Source organism: Symphalangus syndactylus, chromosome 20, assembly GCF_028878055.3.
Source record: "Symphalangus syndactylus isolate Jambi chromosome 20, NHGRI_mSymSyn1-v2.1_pri, whole genome shotgun sequence".
NCBI classification, from domain to species: Eukaryota; Metazoa; Chordata; class Mammalia; order Primates; family Hylobatidae; genus Symphalangus; species Symphalangus syndactylus.
The window spans coordinates 37,558,232-37,574,349 of record NC_072442.2 but is presented as its reverse complement, the minus strand read 5'-3'; the positions used below and the strand labels follow the sequence as shown (position 1 = coordinate 37,574,349).

Here is a 16,118-nt window from a genome sequence, read left to right as displayed (position 1 = left end):
GAATCAGAGGCAGTGCTATTTTTATTTCTTTCCACCCTTTTGTTTCTAGAGCAATACACGCTGAGGAAAGAATTAAAGGAAGCAAGGAAACAACAAAGAGAGTGGAAAGTTGTAAAATATATATATATGTGTGTGTAAATACATAATTTACATTTATCTAGTAGTGGCTTTTCCAGATTATCTTGCTAGAGATTTATCTGCCTTCCAAATAAGGCTTGAAGTGCTAAATTATAGTTTTAGATAGGTTGCCACCCCCCCAAATTTACCAAACTCCTAAAATATTATTGTTTTAATCTGACTAAAAAGAGGCCAGGCACAGAGACTCAGGCCTGTAATCTCAGCATTTTGGGAGGCCAAGACAGGAGAACTGCTTGAGTCCAAGAGTTCCAGACCAGCCTGGGCAACAGAGTGACACCCTGTTTCTACAAAAAGTAAAAAATTAGCCAGGCATGGTGATGTGCAGCTACTCAGGAGGCTGAGGTCTGGGGATCGCTTGAGCCCAGGAGGTCGAGGCTGCAGCGAGCTGTGATTGTGCCACTGCACTCCAGCCTGGGCCACAGAGTGAGACTGTCTAAAAAAAAAGCAAAAAACAAACAAAAAAATGACTAAAAAGAAAACCTTTTAAAAGATCTTCATTAATTTTAATTATTTTTATGTTACTGTATGGTTCATGTATTTGCCATATGTTTATTTTTTACTTTTTTTTTTTGAGACAGAGTCTCACTTGGTTGCCCAGGCTGAAGTGCAGTGGCATGATCATGGCCCACTGCAGCCTCAACCTGCTAGGCTCAAGTGATCCTCCTACCTCAGCCTCCCAAGTGGCTGGGACCACAGGCATATACCACCACACCTGGCTAACTTTTTATTTTTTGTAGAGACAGAGTTTTGTTATGTTGCCCAGGCTGGTCTCAAACTCCTGGCCTCAAGCGATCTTCTGGCCTTAGCCTCCCAAAGTGCTGGGATTATAGGAGTAAGCCACTGCGTTTAGTCTGCCATACACGTTTAACTCTTAAGTTTGATGCCTTCTAAATTTCTTTTTATGCCAAGCTTTTTGGGGGACATATAACTGCCACACAACATAAGTAAATGTGGCAGTCATAAATGGCACAATAGAGGTGATATGGCTGAAGAAGAGGATTCAGGAAAACAAGGGTTACATTAACAGAATGATGATTGAATGGGTGGATGTAAGGCAATTTCAAACAGCTTGCCAGAGGAAAGCCTCGTTTTTCCATTTTCTTGTACAGTATCTAATTTCTGGCTCCTCATTTCCTCAGTGATCTGATAATTATGAAATTCTAAATAAAGTGTCATCTTTCTTGCAACAAGTCAATGAACAGAAAGCTCCCATCAACAATGCAGATATTTCCTAAAGTTCCTGCTGATGATTTCCTGAATGTCTACCCCACAAACCACACAGAAAGTTCTTTGAGAACAAGAATTTGAGAACAAGAAACTGACTCTACCCCATGACAAATTCAGCTTCTGTGTGTGTTCATGCATGTGTGTGCATGTGTGCATGTATTTTAAAAGAGGATTAAGAGGTATAATAATATGCAGCTGACAGTAATGAGTTACCATAATTTGCCTTTTATTACCAACTTAAGATTGAAATTTAGTCCTTTCTCAATGTTGTGGTACAAATACAGGAAAGAATTCCTCCTCATTGTGTATTTGTACCTACAGCTGCAGTAAAAGTGTTTTTGCATTCCCTATCAGAGATTTATACCAACAGAATCACCAAATACACCATTATATTTAGGGCATTCGTCTCCCAGTTTAAAATAATTCCACCTTTATTCCGCATGCCACCCTTACAGTAATCATAAAATACAAACGCAAACTTGTGAAATAAAAAAAATTCTATAGGTTACTAAGTCTCCAGGTATGTAACTAAGCCTAAGCTTATCTATTAATAAAATAACATTATGGAGAACTTTATTTTAAACACTCTTTCAACCTACCAAAAATTATAGATATTTCCACTTTTGCAAAAATCTCCCATCTTCTGCATTCTGTTTGTTTCAATTATTCAGGGCAACCCAGGCTGATAATTACACAGTCCCCAGTTGCTTAGTAAAAGTGATGCTTAATTAGCCAGCAGGAAAGATCGATTAAGATCCAGCAGGGCATCTCATGAGGTTCTCTCACATTCCTGAATGGAATAGATTCTGGCTGTGCCCTTCTGAAGGATAAAATTCTCTGCTTCTACGGAGTTTCAATGAGGTTTTTAGAGCAGATACTAAGAACGGTCAGCCACGCAAATTAAATCCCAACCATAACCCTGCAGATGCTCTTCCTTTTCTAAGAATATTCAGTTTAAACATTCTGAATCACATTGCCACCAGGTTTGAAAAGGCTAAAGGAACACTCACTTATCCCTTGCTCTCATTCAGTTACCCATTTCAAGCAACAGGTGGTCAGAAAATACATTATAAAGGAAAATTTTTATTTTTTTCCCCAAGCAAGTGTCTGCATCTGTCAGATGCTCACATTCTAAAATGCACAAATTACGTCAGGGCCTCTTATTTAAAAAAAATGAACATAATATTTCAACCCAGTCCAGGAATAAAACGTCTCAATATGGTCAAAGAATCAACTTGATAAGTCTCATTTAAGTTTTCTATGAGGGAAGGAGATGTGGAAGTAAAATCAGTACCAAAAATCATAATGAACATTATCTCATACTGCCTAACACTTCCTCGTTAATAATTTGGACAAGTATAAATGTTTAGCTTTCACCATTTTTTTAGTTAAATGCAAAAGTGGTCAATAAAGGCTAACATAAAAATCCAAAGCTAAAAGCAAAATAATTACCTCAAGATACATACATAATTATCAAAACATTTTTATTTTGGTAAACTACACTAACTATGCTTGCCTGCCTCCAATTCAATTCAGTAAACATTTATTAAGTTTCTGCCAAGTATAAAGAACTATGATAGGTATGTGTTACCTTGTGACTTTATTTTACTGATTATAAATTGTTTTAAAGCTTATGAAGAAGATTAATGGAACCAGTTTATACAAACCTGGCTTTGATTTGCTGAAAGCCCCGTAGAATATGGTCTCTGTGATCCCTTGCAACAGCGCTGAGGTTCTCATTCCGCAAACCTTCTGCCAGAAACTCTTCAGCATCTGAAAGAAAAGGAAAGTTGATAAAACAGAAAAGATGTACTAAGGAAGAAAGGAAAATCAGAAGGATTAAGAAATGGGTATTGTTTTCTTTTTAAAAACTTTATAGTTGTGGCACAATGTGAATGTGCTTAATGCCACAGAACTTATACTTTATAACAGTTAAGATGGTAAAATTTATATTTTGTATACGTTACCAGAATAAATAATAACTAAAATTTTATATATACCTGTAGGTAACATGTTCTAATAATCCAAGACCTTGCTATGAATTTAGAAAACAATCACATATATTAGCCATAAGAAACAACTATTTTCTAAATCATTTTAAGTAAATATTTACATATTAATTATTACTGATGGCAGAGAATGGACTGTAAATTTCTTTCTTTTTTTTTTGGTGGGGGGACGGAGTCTCACTCTGTTGCCCAGGTTGGAGTGCAGTGGCGTCATCTTGGCTCACTGCAACCTTCACCTCCCAAGTTCAAGCGATTCTCCTGCCTCAGCCTCTTGAGTAGCTGGGACTACAGGCGCACGCCGCCAAGCCCGGCTAATTTTTCGTATTTTAGTAGAGACGGGTTTTCATCATGTTGCCCAGGCTGGTTTCGAACTCCTGAGCTCAGACAATCAGCCTGCCTCGGCCTCCCAAACTGCTGGGATTACAGGCATGAGCCACCGCGCCCGGCCTGGACTGTCAATTTCATAAACATGTAAATATTATAAATAAGTCACAGAAGGTCACAGCCCAATAGAAGCTAGAAAGAAATACCAATAAATAGAGCCGAAATAAAAAATAGAGCTGAACTGCAAAAATCAAGAACAAAAGGGCAGGCATTCAAAGAAATATTAATTAGCAGATGCATCATCAGTGAAAACGACAATACAACCAAGTGAAGGAACCCACATGAGAAAGACAAATATCTCCAAGAGAAGGGAACTGCAATTAATGTGAACATACGTTATAAAATAGGGACATGATGGAAATACATAATATGAAACAAATGATGTTATGTTGAAGGAAGAAATTGCGGGGGGGGTGGTGGTTCTACAAATTTTCAAAGACAAAATACATTGATAATGATTACAACTGCCAGAAACATTGGCTACACATTTTATTCTGCACAAAAGGTTTGTCATCCCCCAAAAGTGTATAAATAATATAGTTAAAATTTTCCACCTCCAAAAATTGTGCCTGTAATATGAAACTGTATCATATATATCAGGGGTCCCCAACCCCTGGGCCACACACAGGAACCTTATTTCCTCAGTGATCTGATAATTATGAAATTCTAAATAAAGGGCCACATGGCAGGAGGTGAGCAGCAGGTGAGCAAGTGAAGCTTCATCTGTATTTACAGCTGGTCGCCATCACTTGCATTACCACCTGAGCTCCATCTGCTGTCAGATCAGTGGCAGCATTAGATCCTCATAGGAGCACAAACCCTATTGTGAACTGTGTATGTGAGGGATCTAGGTTGTGTGCTCCTTATGAGAATCTAATGCCTGACGATCTGTAACTGACCCCTGTCACTCCCAGATGGGACCATCTAGTTGCAGTAAAACAAGCTCAAGCCTCCACTGATTCTACATTATGGTGAGTTGTATAATTTTTTCATTATATATTACAATGTAATAATAACAGAAATAAAGTGCATAATAAATCTAATGCTCTTTAATCATCCCCAAACCATCCCCCCACCCCCGGTCCATGGAAAAATTGTCTTCCATGAAACCAGTCCCTGGTGCCAAAAAGGTTGGGGACCCCTGATATATACTATCAAAATATTGCTATGAATTTATATAGTTAGATAAGCACACCTAAAAATTTGTTTTATATTCACGTCATTTGACAACACCAGGCCGGGTGCGGTGGCTCACACCTGTAATCTCAGCAATTTGGGAGGCCGAGGCGGGCAGATCATGAGGTCAGGAGATTGAGATCATCCTGGCCAACATGGTGAAACCCCCCCGTCTCTCTAAAAATACAAAAATTAGGCCGGGCGCGGTGGCTCACACTTGTAATCCCAGCACTTTGGGAGGCCGAGGCGGGTGGATCACGAGGTCAGGAGATCGAGACCACGGTGAAACCCTGTCTCTAATAAAAATACAAAAAATTAGCCGGGCGTGGTGGTGGGCGCCTGTAGTCCCAGATACTTGGAGAGGCTGAGGCAGAAGAATGGCATGAAACTGGGAGGCGGAGCTTGCAGTGAGCCGAGATCGTGCCACTGCACTCCAGCCTGGGTGACAGAGCGAGACTCCATCTCAAAAAAAAAATAGCTGGGCATGGTGGCACACCCCTGTAGACCCAGCTACTCGGGAGGCTGAGGCAGGAGGATCACTTGAACCAGGGAGTTGGAGGTTGCAGTGAGCTGAGATTGCACCACTGCACTACAGCCTGGAGACAGAGCAAGACTCCGTCTCAAAAACAAACAAACAAACAAAAAAACCACCAAACAAAAAATCCTAAATAGCCATTGTTAGGACTTTTGATGAGATACAAAGTCCTGGAAATTGAATATTTCACAAAGGACCACCATCAACATCCAAGCTCTGCATTGTATCTATTGCATATGTGATTTAATGGGTTCCACTAGGGTCCTTTGAATGCTAACAAATGAGGAAATGGGAAGCTGAATTAAAAGGCAAAAATAAATGGCATCTAAGATTCAATTTATGTAATATAACAATAGAATAAAGGAAAAAACCACACGATCATCTCACTAGACACAGAAGAAGCATTTAACAAAATTCAACAGCCCTTCGTGACAAAAATTCTCAACAAACTAGGAATAGAAGGAAGCTTCCTCAAACTAATAAAAAGCATCAACACAAACCCACAGCTAACATTGTACTTAATGATTAAAGACTGGCCAGGCATGGTGGCTCGTGCCTGTAATCCTAACCTTTTGGGAGGCCAAGGCAAGAGGATCACTTAAGGGCAGGAGTTTTGAGACTAGCCTAGATGATACAGAGAGATCCCATCTCTACAAAAAATAATTTTTAAAAAATTGGCTGGGCATTGTGGTGCATGCTTGTAGTCCTAGCTACTCAAGAGGCTCAAGTGGGAGGATCACTTGAGCCTGGAGGGTTGAGGCTGCAGTGAGCCATGACTGCACCACTCCAGCCTGGGTGACAGAGCAAGACTTGTTTCAAAAAAAAAAAATTAAAAAGAAAATAAATGGTCAAAGACTGAACACTTTCCCCATGTTCCTTAGATCAGGAATAAGATAAGGGTGTCTGTACTCACCACTTATACTGAACATTGTACAGGTGATGCCAGCCAGGACAACTAAGCAAGAAAATGAAATAAAAAGCATTCAAACTGGAAAGGAAGAAGTAAAACTATTTCTATTTGCAGATGACATCTTGTATATGGAACACCCTAAGGAATCTATTAAAAAACTATTAAAACTAATAAAAGAGTTCAGCAAGTTTGCAGGATATAAGATCAATGTACAAAAATCAACTATATTTCTTTTTTCTTTTCTTTTTTTTTTTTGAGACGGAATCTCACTCTGCCTCCCAGGCTGGAGTGTAGCGGCATGATCTCGGCTCACTACAACCTCTGGCTCCTGGGTTCAAGCGATTATCTTGCCTCAGCCTCCTGAGTAGCTGGGACTACAGGCACGCACCACCACACCTGGCTAATTTTTGTATTTTTAGTAGAGACAGGGTTTCTCCTCATTAGCTAGGCTGGTCTCAAACTCCTGACATCAGGTGATCCACCCACCTGGGCCTCCCAAAGTGCTGGGATTATAGATGTGAGCCACCATGCCCAACCAATCAACTGTATTTCTATATAGTGGCAATGAACAAACAAAAAGGACATTAATAAAATTCCATTTAAGATAGCATGTAGGATGGGCATGGTGGTCCATGCTTGGGATTATTCTCAGCACTTTGGGAGGCCAAAGCGGGCAGATCATTTGAGCCCAGGAGTTGGTCAACATGATGAAACCCCGCCTCTACAAAAAATACAAAAATTAGCCAGGCATGATGGTGCTCATCTGTGGTCCCAGCTGCTCGGGAGGCTAAGGTGGCCTCACTTGAGCCCAAGGAGGTTGAGGCTGCAGTGAGCTGAGATCACATCACTGCACTCCAGGCTGGGTGACAGAGCAAGACCTTATCTCAAAAATAAAAATTAAAAAAAAAAAGAAAAGAAATAAAGCAGGTAAAATAATTAAGAATTAAGCACTTACGAATAAATAGAACATATTCTATGTTCATGATCAGAAGACTTAATATTGTTAAAATGGCAATACTCCCCAAATTGATCTAAAGCTTTTATGTAACCCCTATCAAAATCCCAGCTGGCTTTTTTTGTAGAAATTGAAAAGCTAATCCTAAAATTAACTTGGAAATGTAGGAATCCTGATAGCCAAAACAATTTTGAAAAAGAGAGACAATGGCCGGGCGTGATGGCTCACACTTGTAATCCCAGCACTATGGGAGGCTGAGGCGGGTGGATCACCAGAGGTCAGGAGTTCAAGACCAGACTGGTCAACATGAAGAAACCCATCTCTACTAAAAATACAAAAATTAGCTGAGTGTGGTGGCTAGTGCCTGTAATCCCAGCCACTTGGGAGGCTGAGGCAGAATAATTGTTTGAACCTGGGAGGTGGAGGTTGCAGTGAGCCGAGATTGTGCCACTGCACTCCAACCTGGGCAACAGAGCAAGACTCTGTCTCAAAAAAAAAAAAAAAAAAAAAAAAAAAGAAAAGAAAAAGAAAGACAAATTTGGAGGACTCACACTTCCTAACTTCAAAACTTACTACAAAACTACAGCAATTAGGAAAACATGGTACTGGCATAAGGACAGAGATAAAGTTCAAAGGAATAGAATTGGGAATCCAGAAATAAACCCTCACACTTATGGTCAATTTTTGCAAGAGGGCCAAGACAATTAAATGTTGAAAAAGTTGTTTTTTCAACAAATGGTGCTGAGACAACTGAGTATACACTTGCAAAAGAATGAAGTTGGATTCCTACCTCACACCATTTAAAAAATTAACTAAAAATGGATCAAAGACCTAAATATAAGAGCTAAAACTATGAAACTCTTAGAAAAATACAGGTGTAAATCTTTGTGTCCTTGGATTAGGTAATGGTTTCTTAGATATGACACCAAGAAAAAAAAGCAACCAAATAAAAAAATAGACAAACGGCATCATCAAATTTAAAAGCTATTATGCTTCAAAGAAGGCCAACAAGAAAGCAAAAGGATAACCCACAGAATGAGAGAAAGCTTTTGCAAATCATATAGCAGATGAAAGACTTGTATGTAGAATATATTAAAACTCTTATATTTCAATAATAATAAGACAAATAGCCCAACTGAAAAATAAGAAAAGGAACTGAATAGACATATCTTTAAAGAAGATACACAAACGACCAATAAGCACATTAAAAAATGTTCAATATCACTAGCCATCGGGGAAATGCAAATCAAAATCATGAAATACCACTTCATACCCACTAGAATGGTTACAGGCAAAACGAACAACAATGAATGTTGTTGAAAATGTAGAAAAACTGGAAACCTTATACATTGCTGGTAGGAATGTAAAACAGTGCAGCCACTTACAAAAATAATCTAGCAGTTTCTCAAAAGGCTAAACAGAGAATTATCACAGGATCCAGAAATTATATTACTAGGAAATACCCAAAAGAAATGAAAATAGGTGCTCACACAAAAACTTTACACAAATGTTCATAGCAGCATTATTCTTTTTTTTTGAGACAGTCTCACTCTATCGGCCAGGCTGGAGGGTAGTGGTGCAATCTCAGCTTACTGCAACCTCTGCCTCCTGGGTTCAAGTGATTCTCGTGCCTCAGCCCCCCAAGTAGCTGGGACTACAGGTGCATGCCACCATGCTGGGTTAATTTTTGTATTTTTAGTAGAGATGGGGTTTCATCACATCGCCCAGGCTGGTCTTGAACTCCTAGACTCAAGCAAGCTGCCTGCCTTGGCTTCCCAAATTGCTGGAATTACAGGCGTGAGCCACCACGCCTGGCATAGCAGCATTATTCTTAATAGCTAAAAAGTAGAAACAACCCAAATGTCCATTAACTGATGAATGGATAAATAAAATGTAGCATACAATGGAATATTATTCAGCAATAAAAGGAAATGAAATGCTGATATGTGCTACAACATGGATGAATCTTTAAAATCATTATGCTAAGTGAAAGGAGCCAGTCACAAAGGACCACATATCATATGATTCCATTTACATGAAATGTGTAGAATAGGCAGATCTACAGAGACAGAAAGTAGATAAAGAAAGTCAGGGAGTGAAGGCTAAGAGGTTCAGGTTTTCTTTTGGTGTAACGAAAATGTTCTAAAATTTACTGTGGTGATAGTTACACAATTCTGTGAACATACTAGAAGCCATTGAGTTGTATGCTTTAAATGTGTGAGTTGTATAGTATGTGAATTATATCTCATTGAAGCTGTTTAAAAAAATAAATAAATACCTGTAATCTCAGCACTTTGGGAAGCCAAGGTAGGAGAATTGCTTGAGCTCAGGAGTTCAAGACAAGCCTGAGCAAAAAGCAAGATCCTGTCTCTACAAAAAAAAAAAAAAAAAAAAAGTTTTAAATTAGCTGGACATGGTGGTGCATGCCTGCAGCTACTCGGGAGGCTGAGACAGGAGGATCCATTGAGCCCAGGAGTTCAAGGTTGCAGAGAGCTATGATTAACCCACTGCATTCCAGCTGGGCGACAGTGCAAGACTCTGTCTCAAAATACTATATTGAATTTTTTTATTACATTTACACTTTGAAAATCATAGTTAAAAAATATATATATGTATCAGTGTGTGTGTGTGTATAAATAACAACACCTATACATGTCCTTTTGAGCTTTCAAAATTTCAAGGGAAGTGAAAACATCTCTCAAGCACCCAGAGAGAAAAAATAAGACACCTACAGAACAACAGCAACAAGAACAACAAAATCAAAATGGCCTTGCTACAAAATAAGCATCAGAAGATGAGATGTGTACAAAATTTTAAAGGAAAAATGGTGTGCTCTAAGAATTCTAAGCATAGTCAGGATGTTGGCTTGGCCATATAGAAGGAGAAAATCTTGTCAAGTATATACTCTGATCCACAAAGAGAAAGAGGTGGTGATAAATGTCAAACTGCAAAACAAGTTAAATCTAGATCACAGCCAGGCACAGTGGGTAACGCCTATAATCCCAGCACTTTGGGAGGCGGAGGCGGGCAGACCACTTGAGGTCAGGAGTTTGAGACCAGCCTGGCCAACATGGCGAAAACCCATCTCTACTAAAAATATTAAAAAATTAGCCAGGCATGATGGTGGGCGCCTGTAATCCTAGCTACTTGGGAAGCTGAGGCAGGAGAATCCCTTGAACCTGGGAGGTGAAGATTGCAGTGAGCTGAGATCACGCCACTGCACTCCAGCTTGGGCGACAGAGTGAGACTCTGTCTCAAAAAAAAAAAAAAAAAAAAAAAAAAATCGAAATCACTGTGGTCTATATGGTTTAAAATTTATAAAAATATTAATATCAAAAATAAGTCTTGGCTGGGCGAGGTGGCTCACACCTGTAATCCCAGCACTTTGGGTGGCTGAGGCGGGCGGATCACCTGAGGTTGGGAGTTCGAGACCAGCCTGACCAACATGGAGAAGCCCCATGTCTACTAAAATTACAAAATTAGCTGGGCGTAGTGGCACATGCCTGTAATCCCAGCTACTCCAGAGGCTGAGGCAGGAGAATTGTTGGAACCCAGGAGGCAGAGGTTGCAGTGAGCTAAGATCACGCCATTGCACTCCAGCCTGGGCAAGAAGGGTGAAACTCTATAAAAACAAAACCAAAACAAAAATTCGTATGGTGAGACAATGTAAAAAATGTAAAAATAGTATAATTCCTAGTTAGAAAATGAATAGAGAGGAAAATATATACTAAATTACACATTTACATAGGGTCAATGGATACTACTTCATCCTTGATAGTGATAATTAAAGACAATGGGTTTAACTATGATTTTTCGAAGTGTAAATGTAATAAAAGTAGAATTAAAGATTTTTAAAATATTCAATATAATAAAATATAGAAAAAAGCAACATAGCATAAAAGTGGAACTCATAAAATAAGATGACAATTGTGAAAAGTTAGACTTCTGTATTAAAAGCAAAAATTTTTGTACTGTATCAAAAAATTAAACAAGTTTAATTACTATTTAAAAGATATCCGAAACCAATGAAGCTGAAAATAAAAAAAGAGAGGTGTACAAAACATCCTAGGCAAAATGATTTTTTAAAAGCAAGAATGGCAATAATTCGTATCAAAATAGAATTAAAGAAACTATTTTTAAAAGGCCAAAGATGGTAATTTCATTTGATGTAAAGTACAATGCACAATAGATATGACCTGTTATGTGCTAAGTAGCACACTAAAATATATACAGTGAAAACTGTGAGAGAAGCAGAAATTCTAAAAAAAAAAAACCGACATTTTAATGTTACTACTAGTCTTGGATAGATGAAGTAGACAAAAATAAATAATGATTTGGAGTGCTGTCCAGCAGAAACAGAATGGAAGCTACACATTTCATTTTAAATTTTCTAGTAGCCTTATTTAAAAAGTATTAAAAAGAGGGATGAAATTAACTTTAATAGTATTTATTTTTTATTTAACCAAAAATATTATTTCGATATGTAACCAATATAAAAATTATTCCTGGGCTATTTTGCTTTTTTGGCATTACATCTTCAAAACCCAGTGTGCATTTTCTTTTCTTTCTTTCTTTTCTTTCTCTTTCTTTCTCTCTTTCTTTCTTTTTTTTTTTGAGACAGAGTCTTGCTCTGTCGCCCAGGCTGGAGTGCAGTGGCGTGATCTCGGCTCACTGCAAGCTCCACCTCCCGGGTTCACGCCATTCTCCTGCCTCAGCCTCTCCAAGTAGCTGGGACTACAGGCGCCCGCCACCACGCCCGGCTAATTTTTTGTATTTTTAGTAGAGACGGGGTTTCACTGTGGTCTCGATCTCCTGACCTCGTGATCCGCCCGCCTCGGCCTCCCAAAGTGCTGGGATTACAAGCGTGAGCCACCGTGCCCAGCCTCTTTCTTTCCTTTCTTTCTTCCTTCCTTCCTTCTTTCTTTCTTTCTTTTTTTTTTTTTTTTTTTTTGGACAGAGTTTCACTCTTGTCACTCAGGCTGGAGTGCAATGGCGCTGTATCGGCTCACTGCAACCTTCGCCTCCCGGGTTCAAGTGATTCTCCTGTCAGCCTCCTGAGTAGCTGGGATTACAGGCGCCCACCACCATGCCTGGCTAATGTTTGTATTTTTAGTAGAGATGGGGTTTCACCATGTTGATCAGGCTGGACTTGAACTCCTAACCTCAGGTGATCCGCCTGTCTCGGCTTCCCAAAGTGCTGGGATTACAGGTGTGAGCCACCATGCCCGGCCCTGAGTGTGCATTTTGTACATTTTATACTTACATCTCAGTTCAGACTAGTTACATTTCAAACGCTCAATAGCCACAGATAGAGAACGGCTACTACGATGATCAGTGCAGATATAGAGGATTCAAATAATATAATTAACAGAGAAGATAATAGAAGTGAGAAGAAGTGAACTAAACTTTGTAACCTAAAAACAGAGTACAGGCTGGGCGCAGTGGCTCACACCTGTAATCCCAGCACTTTGGGAGGCTGAGGCGGGTGGATCACGAGGTCAAGAGATCGAGACCATCCTTGCCAACATGGTGAAACCCCATCTCTACTAAAAATGCAAAAATTAGCTGGGCGTGGTGGCACGCGTCTGTAGTCCCAGCTACACGGGAGGCTGAGGCAAGAGAATGGCTTGAACCTGAGAGGCGGAGGTTGCAGTGAGCCGAGATCGTGCCACTGCCCTCCAGCCTGGCGACAGACCGAGACTCCGTCTCAAAAAAACAAACAAACAAACAAAAAAGCAGAATACAAACTTTACAAACTACCATGGAAAATTTATAAATATTGATTAAACACTGAATTATAGGAAATATCAATAATTTCTTAACAATTTAAAATTGGAAATTTTTTTTCTTTATTTTTGAGACAGGGTCTTGCCTTGTCACCCACGCTGGAGTGCAGTGGCACAATCGTGGCTCACTGCAGCCTCAACCTCCCGGGCTCAAGTGATTCACCCACCTCAGCCTCCCAAGTAGCCGGGACTAAAGGCTCATGTCCCCCTAATTTATTTATTTATTTATTTATTTATTTTGCGACAGAGTCTAACTTATGTCACCCAGGCTGGAGTGCAGTGGCGCGATCTCGGCTCACTACAACCTCCGCCTCCCAGGTTCAAGTGATTCTCCTGCCTCAGCCTCCCAAGTAGCTGGGATTAGAGGTGCCCACGACCACGCCTGGCTAATTTTTGCATTTTTAGTAGAGATGAGGTTTCACGATGTTAGTCAGACTGGTCTCAAACTCCTGATCTCAAGTGATCTGCCTGCCTCTGCCTCCCAAAGTGCTGGGATTACAGGTGTGAGCCACTGCACCCGACCAATTTTTAAAAATTTTTTGTAGAGATAGGGTTTCGCCATGTTGCCCAGGCTAGTCTTGAACTCCTGGGCTCAAGAGATCCTCCTGCCTCAGCTCCTAAAGTGCTACAGGCATGAGCCAACGTGTTTGGCCTAGAAAGATCTTATTTTATTACCACAGTGAAATAAAACCAGAACTTGATATTAAAAAGAGTAAACAAACCCCACTACACTTAAACTTTAAAAACACATACTCCTACATACATTATGAGTCAAAGAGAAACTAAAAAATTATAATTACCACTTAGGAGAAAACAGCCTATATAAAATGTTATAAGATATGACCAGCATCATGGAGTGACAAATTCATAGACTTAAATATTTTCAGTGTTAAATAAGAACGAACGAAAGTAAATGCAATAAACACCAAACTCAAGTCAGAACAGAGCAATAAAACAAGTCTATGGGAAAAAGGAGGAAGGAAACAATAAAGATAAAAGCAGAAATTAGTGTATCAGAACAATGGTTTTCTAACAGTGCTCTCTGGACTCACAAGCCTCTGATAAGAAAGAGAAAGAGTGGGAAATTCCCTTCTCCTCACTCCCCTTTGATTTAATCACAAATGCTTGGCTTTTATATGCCAGGATTTCACGTACGGTTTTATTTTTTTTTAAAGAGTTCCATTGTACAACTTAGTGGTAAAAATCATAAGTCTTAAAAATAGGGAGGAAAGGCCAGGTGCAGTGGCTCAGTAATCCCAACACTTTAGGAGGCCCAGGCAGGCAAATTGCTTGAGCCCAGGGGTTCGAGACCAGCCTGGGCAACATGATGAAACTCCACAGAAAAATACAAAAATTAGCCAGGCATGGTGGCACATGTCTGTAGTCCCAGTTACTTTGAAGGCTCAGGCAGGAGGATTGCTTGAGCCCAGGAGATGAAGGCTTTAGTGAGCTGAGATCGTGCCACTGCACTGCAGCATGGGCAACACAGTGAGACTCTGTCTCCAGAAAAAAAAAAAAAAAAAAAAAGGCAGGAGAGGAATATATAAATGCTACATAAGTGTAAGTGTAAGAGCTGGAATTTTTCAGAGGTGGCGGAAATCCAGCAAAATGATAAACCATTAGTAAATGCAATCAAGAAAAAAGGAGAGAAAGCGCAAATATACAAAAAATAGGCAGAATAAAAGGAGCAAAAACAAATAAAATTTTTAGAAAGATCATGAAATACTTTACAAAAGTGGTAAGAGTTCAAGTGCTTTTAATTTTTTTCTTTGTACTTTTATAAACAATTTAAGTTTTGTGATAACGAGAATCATTTTATCCCTTTAAGAAGCTATTTTGAAAAATAAAGTGCCATGTAAACAAAATAAAATACCAGGCAAATAAATTTGAAAATCTCAATGAAAAGTCACTGAGAAAAATATAAATTTCTAAAACTAAATTGAGAAATGAAAAACCTGAATTCTGAATAAGCTAATAAGCAGGCGGAAAGAAAGTTGCCAAAATGTTTTTTATTTATTAAGTTCAAGTTTAGATAGTTTTATACTTGTCTTTCAACCCTTTGAGTAATAAATAATTCTCACTTTATATAAACTATCCCAGAGCATACAAAAAGAGGAAAAGTTCAAATATTTGGTAAAAGCTAGCATAGCCCTAATTCTAAAAGCACAGAAAGCAATTAGTTTAAGGTTAGTAGACAGACAAAAATCCTATATAAAATACTAGTAAATCAAACTTAGTAATACATTAAAATATTAATGTAAAGCTTATACTGGGAATGTAAAGATGTTTCAATACTATTGATTCATTGTATATTTCTTTAATAGGTTAAAAAAATCTAAAAAATTTCCTGATAAGTGGCAAAAATGTCATCTAATGGTATTTATATCTACTAGTGACAAAACTGTAGTAAAACAGAAGTATTCCCCAATGCCAAAACTTTATGATTAAGATATTAAGGAAAGAAACTGTAGACCAATATATAATACATTTGCCCTTCAATTTAGAAGATGGTGCTACTCACAGTGAATGTGATCTGCAGGTGCCTGAGCAACTTCACTGCTGTACTTCACTACTCACTACTGAACAGCAAAGAGACTTAACAAGTTCCCTCGATAGGTCACCTCTCTATTTAACCAAGCTCCCCATCAATCTGATGGGTTTTCCACTAAGTGATCAGCCTTTTTAAAATAAAATCTTTCCTAATATATACATCAGATCATGTCACATCAGGATAGGCTGGGCTACCTATGAGGTAGATACTACTGTTCCATTTTCTGGGTAAAGAAACTTGCTCCCAGGTTATACACCTAGCAAGTGGTGCAACCAAGATAGTCTTACCATAAAATCCAGCAGTCATACTCTTAAGTATTTATCCAATTAAGCTAAAAATTTATGTCCACACAAAAATCTGCAAGTGAATGTTTATAACACATTTTTTCATAATTGCCAAAGAGTGGAAGCAACCAAAATGTCCCTCAATAGGTGAACAGATAAACAA

The 16,118-nt window shown here is 38.9% G+C and overlaps 1 protein-coding gene across 15 annotated transcripts in view; it reads right to left on the bottom strand.

Moving 5' to 3' along the window:
- Positions 1-16,118, bottom strand: part of SKAP1 (src kinase associated phosphoprotein 1) — a 300,217-nt gene that overhangs the window by 262,841 nt on the left and 21,258 nt on the right. For all 15 annotated transcript variants that reach the window (XM_055257337.2, XM_055257339.2, XM_063628803.1 and 12 more), the window contains exon 2: positions 3,033-3,138. In XM_055257337.2, the coding sequence (XP_055113312.2) occupies positions 3,033-3,138 (106 nt within the window). The remainder of the gene's footprint in view (positions 1-3,032; positions 3,139-16,118) is intronic.